The sequence below is a fragment of the Corvus kubaryi genome, unplaced genomic scaffold (assembly GCF_017639235.1).
Source record: "Corvus kubaryi isolate FWS band 111438036 unplaced genomic scaffold, C.kubaryi_AGA036_p1.0 36781, whole genome shotgun sequence".
Classification (NCBI taxonomy): Eukaryota; Metazoa; Chordata; class Aves; order Passeriformes; family Corvidae; genus Corvus; species Corvus kubaryi.
The window spans coordinates 5536-11546 of NW_024580947.1; the positions used below are offsets into that span (position 1 = coordinate 5536).

Sequence of the window (6011 nt, forward strand, 5' to 3'; positions counted from 1 at the left end):
GGGACCCTGGGAATGGGACCCTGGGAATGGGACCTGGGAATGGCACCCGGGAACGGTAACCTGGGAATGGGACCTGGGAATGGGGACCTGGGAATGGCACCTGGGAATGGGGACCTGGGAATGGGGACCTGGGAATGGAACCTGGGAGTGGGACTTGGGAATGGGACCTGGGAATGGCACCCCTGGGAATGGCACCCAAGAATGGCAGCTGGGAATGGGACCTGGGAAGGGTCTGGGAGGGAAGGGGACACTGGGAACAAGTGGGATACAGGGAGCTCCGGGAGGATCCAGGGGTGGCGCAGCCGTGGGAGAGGCCAGGCCCAGCAGGGATGGGGACACGGGGACAAACTGGGATGGGGACAAACTGGGATGGGGACACGGGGACACATCCAGGCCCCCCATCCAGGCCGCCCAGTCACAGCCCCTCCCCCGCCTCCTTCTCCCGCTGCCCCGGGATCCCCTGCCCTGCTCGGAGCACGGGGAAGTCCTGCATTATTAATGATCATTTACATAATTTGCATAATGAATGAAGTGCCGGGGATTGCAGCTCCGAGCTGAGCCATGAGTGAGGAGGTGCCACATCCCCAGGGCCACGTCAGTGTCACCGACACCCAGGGACACGAGGACACAGATCCTGCCCAGAGCCACCCGCTCCTTCCTCATCCTCATCCCCATCCCCATCCTCATCCCTGTCCCTGTCCCTGTTGCTTCCCCATCCCAGTCCCCATTCCCAGGCCGTGCTGCCTCCAAGGGAAGCCATTTCCAGGGAATCCGGCAGGAACTTCCCAGCCCTGTCCCTGCCCTTCACGGCACCAACGTCCTCTGTCCCCAAAAATAGGGAAGGAAAGGGGGATTTCTGGAAAAAGGGGATTTCTGGAAAAAGGGGGATTTCTGGGAAACACAGCAGAATGTGGGATGGGGAGCAGGAAATCCCGGGATCTTTGTTAATGAGCTGGAACCATCAGGCCCCCCAAAAATCTGGGATCACCCCGGGATCCTCCCTCCAGCACCGGGTGGGGTCTGGCATGGCTCTGATCCCAACCCTGGCTCTGACTCCGGCCCAGCGCTGATCCCAAATTCCTCCAGCACCGCACTGGGAACGGGAATGAGGAGCTGGAGCTGCCCTTCCTCCTCCGCGGAAGGGGCCAGGAGGGCTCACAGACCACAATGGAATTTTTTCCCTCAAAACAGCAAGGGAAGAGCCAAGGAAGCTCCGGAATCCTCAGACTCCACCAGCTCCCGGCTCCTCCGTGCCGGGATCCTGCTCCGGATCCTCTCCGGCCTCTGACGCTTCCCAAAGCCACCTGAGGGAAGGTTCTGGAAAAGGGAAAGCTCCAAAGGCCGGGCTGGGTGCGCTCATCCCCCCGGGAATGCTGGCGGGAGAGGGGAGGGGGCGCTTGGCACCCGGGAAAGTTCTCCAGCGCTTTAAAAATAGCAGCTAATCCCGAATCCGGGCTGCGCCGCGCTTCCCGGGAAGCCGTGACGGATTAATGAGGGATGCGGCTGCAAGTGCTGCAGCCACCGCGCTCCCCCGGGCTTCCCACAGAATTCCAGCGCAATCCCGCCGAACCGGGGCCGGCGTGGAGGGGGCGGCTGTGGGGCTGCTCCCATCCCGGAATCGGCCCCTGAGGGACGGGGGCAGCAATTCTGCAGCATTGCAGGGTATCCTGCGGCATCCCGGGGAACCCAGCAGCGCCCTAGGGCATCCCTCAGCATCCCACGGACATTCCAGAGCATCCCTGGGTATCCCACAGCAGCTCTGGGATATCCTGCAGCACCCCAAGGCCTCCTGGGGCATTCCGCAGCATCCCAGAGTATCCCACAGCAGCCCTGGAGGATCCTGCACCAGGATTCCAGGAGAAATTCCTCCCCGGCCATCAGTGGGGACAGACAGAACAGATCTTTCCAGGGAAAATCCCTTGGAGCAAGGACCCCCACAGCCTTGATTCCAAGGATTTAAGCAGCTTCGCTCCCTTGCAGGGCCAGAGCCGCAGCTGGCACCGGGACCTGGGATGGCTCCGGGCAGGGATCGGCTGTGCCGGGGCTGAGCGCCAGGGATCGATCTCCCGCAGGATTTATGGATTTTGGGAGCAAGGGAGGTGAGCGGGAGGGAGGGGACGCCTGGGAACTGCGGGAGCAGGGCCGGAATTCCGGGATCCGCTCCGGATCCGGGCGGGCGCAGCACTGGGACAGCACCACGCCGGGAACGCTCACACGGAAAAACTCCGGACTCTCATCCCCACCTCCCAATCCCGCTGCTCCTGGGGAGGATTTTGGGACCCCTTGGAGCCACTTGGGCACTCCAACATCCCCAGAGGTGCCCCCTCATCCCTCGGGAATTCTCCCGCTCCCGGCCCCCGCTCCGGGAAGGCGTCAGGCTCCCGAGTTTTGCCGGGAGAGAGGAATTTGGGATTAAACCGGCGCCTGTATTTGCACATATTTATAGTGCTCCGACGGATCTATTTTAGCTGGAAAGCCGGGATGAGCTCCCTCGGGAGCATCCCTGGAGTCACATTTTAAGGGACTTGGCATCTCTTTCTGGTGCTCATTTGCATTTGATATCCATAAAAAAGGCAGGCGTTGATAAAAGGCGGATATTTATCCTATTCCTGGCTTGGCAGAGGAGGGTTGGGAATGGCACCGGGGAGAAATCCAATAGAAAACAGGGAAAATAAAAGCCGGAAGGTCCGGAAGGTCTGGGAAAATAAAAGCCTGGATCGTGGCCTGTGGGGTTCTATGGGATGGGATGGCCTTGGGAATCCATCCCTGCTGGAACAGAGCAGGGTGGAGCAGGAATCCCAATGGAGCAGGGACCTCCAAAGAGGAGAACCATGGGACAGGGACCCCCACGGAGCAGGGAATCCCATGGAATAGGGACCCTGATCCCATTCCCTGTGGATCCCGTGGGCTCTGGGACTCCAGGGCAGTGCCAGCCCAGCCCATCCCAATCCCTACAGATCCCGCAGGCTCCGTGCTGGGCACTGGGATTCCGGGGTGGTGCCAACCTCCCGCACTCAGAAATACTTCAGTGGATCCCAATCCCTCCTCCCGAGCACAGGGAGCTCCATCGCTCCCGGCAATTCCCACATTCCCATGGCCAGGAGGAGGGAGCCACCTTTTCCCAGCATTTCCTGCTGGCTTTGGCAGTGGATAACTCAGATCCCGGGATATTCACGGGCCGGAGCACACGGAGAGGGGCGGGTCTGGGACACAATTCCGGAGGGCAGGAGCCAGCTTGGAGCAGGGCTGGGAATGCTCGCGCTCCAGGGATGGGACGTTCCCATGGCTCCCAGAGGGATAGAGGCACTGGGGGGCACTGGGGGACATTGGTGGAGCCAGCCACGTCCAGGGATGCTCCAGGATCCAGCAGCAGCCGGAGCACCAACGGGAAAAGGCTCTGGGATGTGAGGGGCTGGGGGGGAGGGGGATCCCATGGCACCATTCCTGGCAATCCCAGGGCCCTGGCTGGACTGGGAGCAGCACTGGGAGCAGGGACGGAGCCCCCACTTCCCAAAGGCCCATCCCGGTGCCGGTGTCTCTGGGGGTGGGAGACAGGACACGTTCCCAACTCTGGGATCGACAAAGGGATGGACAAAGACTCCCTGACTCCATCCTCGCTCCCCCCTGGATAAACATTCCCTGTGTGGGAGTCACTTCTGCCTTTCCTGGTGTTTGATCCCGGGACTGGAGCCTTGAAACACCGATGGAATTCCTCCTCATCCCCATTCTAATTCTGATCCTTATCTTCATTCCATCTTCATCCCATCCCATCCCCATCCCAGTGTTCCCTCCCTCCTCCCCAGTTTGTGCTTCCCCACCAGTTCCCAAGTTTTTTGGGATGGAATCATCCTTCCTAATCCTAATCCTAATCCTAATCCCAATCCCAACCCTAATCCCAATCCCAACCCCAATCCCAACCCCAATCATAATCCCAATCCTAATCCCAATCCCAACCCCAATCCTAATCCCAATCCCAATCCCAATCCCAATCCCAATACTAATCCTAATCCCAATCCCAATCCCAACCGCTCCCAACCCAACCTGGGGCAGCTCCAGCATTAACTGGGACCCTTCATCCCGAGCCCCCCAGTCCGGGGAATGTTCCTGTACCAGCCCGGGGGACGTTCCGGCGGCGCCGATCCCGGAACCCCGTGGCGCCGATCCCGGCGTCCCGGCTCACCTGCGAGCAGGAATGTGATCAGGCAGGTTTCCTTGGGCAGGAAGAGCTTCAGGCGGGAGCCGCTGAACACGTACTCCACCACGGCCTCGGAGCGGCCGGCGCGCTGCAGGAACGGCAGGAACTGCTTCGCCTTCTGCGTGTCCTGGGGAAAACGGGAGCTCAGGGACCCTCCGGAATCCCGGCGTGCCGGGGCTGGGGGCAGCGGGTGCTCCCTGTCCCCTGTGCTAGCTGGGATGCAGGATCTGGGCACAGAGCTGAGGGTTCCCAGCTCGGGATGGGCCGTGCACCCCAAACACAGCCCAAATCCATCCCCAAATCCCAAATATATCCCAAAACACATCTCAGAACACACCTCAAAATACATCCAAAAATCCCCAATCCATCCCAAAACAAATCCTAAATACATCCCAAAACACATCCAAAATTCATCCCCAAATCCATCCCAAAATCCCAAATCCATCCCAAAATCCATCCCAAGCACAGCCCTGGGCAGCTGCCTGGGTCCATTCCCCCATCCCTAAGGGAACATCCCGTGACTCCCCTTTCCCAGGATCCCCCCTCCCCATCCTAGCAGCAAAGGGCTCCCTACAAATCCTTGGAATTATTAACGGAGGAAAACTTAATGAGCTCTGCTGGGAGGCGTCGGGATCCCCAAATTCCCTCAGCAGAGTCGGGGAATCCCGGATTCCCACCGGCATTCCTGTGTTGTGTCCGGCCACCTGGCCGTGGAGCAAGTCCCGGTTTATTTATCCAAGGGAAAAAGGGAAAAGCCCCCCGGCAGCTCCCAGAATGAACGGCGCAGCGTGGGGCTTTATCCCCCGCGGAATTCCCGCGCATCCCGCATGCTGGAGGGGATCCTTACTCCGGAGATGTCGGCGACCCGGTGGATCGGCACCTCCTTCTTGCTGTGCAGCCCCTTCCCGTTCTTGATGGCCCTGGAAAAGAGAGGGAGCGCTGGGAATCAGCTCCTGCGGCAGCGGGAAGGGCCGGAGTCAGCCCAGTCACGGAGTGAGGGCTTTCCATGGATAACAGGGAGGCGAGAGGAGCCTGGATGGGGGAATGGTGCACAGGAGGGCACGGAACGGATGGAAAACCAGCAGGATGCTCCCAGTGGAGCTGGTCCTGGACCCGGATCTGATGCCAGACCTGGACTTGGTGCCGGATCCAGGCCCGATGCTGGACCCAGATCCTGATCCCTGTCATGGTGCAGGGTGCAGGGCTGGGATGTTCCCTCGGGATGAGGCCACTGAGCTCCGTGCCCCCACAGGAGCGTCCCCTCCTGCCCCAGGGTCTGCCATGGGGGGTTGGGAAAGGCCGGAGCGTGCCCGTATTCCGGCGGAGCCCAACGGTCTGGGATGCGACTCCAGGCTCTCTGAAGAGCTGGGAATGTTCAAGGGATCCCCCAAACTGCTCTGGGCCCCGCTCCACTGGGAGATCTGGGTCCTGCCCCACAACCTCATCCCAAATCTCCCATTCCCGCTGCTCCTGGCACCGTCCCCGTGAGCTGCCGGGGCTCCTCTGCCGGGTGCCAGCACCATCATGGATTTGGGATGTGCCACAGCTCCCAGCACGGATGAGCCACCCCCACCACCGGCCTCGCTCCAGGATCGGGCAGGAACATCCAGCTCCTCCATCTGGGGACATCCAGGCTGAACCCCAAACCCTGGAGCGCAGCTCCGGCCCCAGGTGCCACATCCCAGCCCTGCATCCTGGTATCCAGGTGCCACATCCCAGCCCTGTATCCTGGTATCCCGGTGTCACGTCCCAGCCCTGTATCCCACTCCAGGTGCCACATGCCAGCCCTGTATCCCGGTATCCCGGTGCCCCCTCC

At 60.9% G+C, this 6011-nt stretch overlaps 1 protein-coding gene across 1 annotated transcript in view; it reads right to left on the reverse strand.

The window, feature by feature from the left end:
- SND1 (staphylococcal nuclease and tudor domain containing 1) overlaps nucleotides 1–6011 on the reverse strand; it is a gene marked incomplete at its 5' end in the record, with an annotated part of 47250 nt that overhangs the window by 674 nt on the left and 40565 nt on the right. The window contains 2 exons of the mRNA XM_042020105.1: nucleotides 4181–4322; nucleotides 5043–5115. Of these exons, the coding sequence (XP_041876039.1) occupies nucleotides 4181–4322; nucleotides 5043–5115 (215 nt within the window). The remainder of the gene's footprint in view (nucleotides 1–4180; nucleotides 4323–5042; nucleotides 5116–6011) is intronic.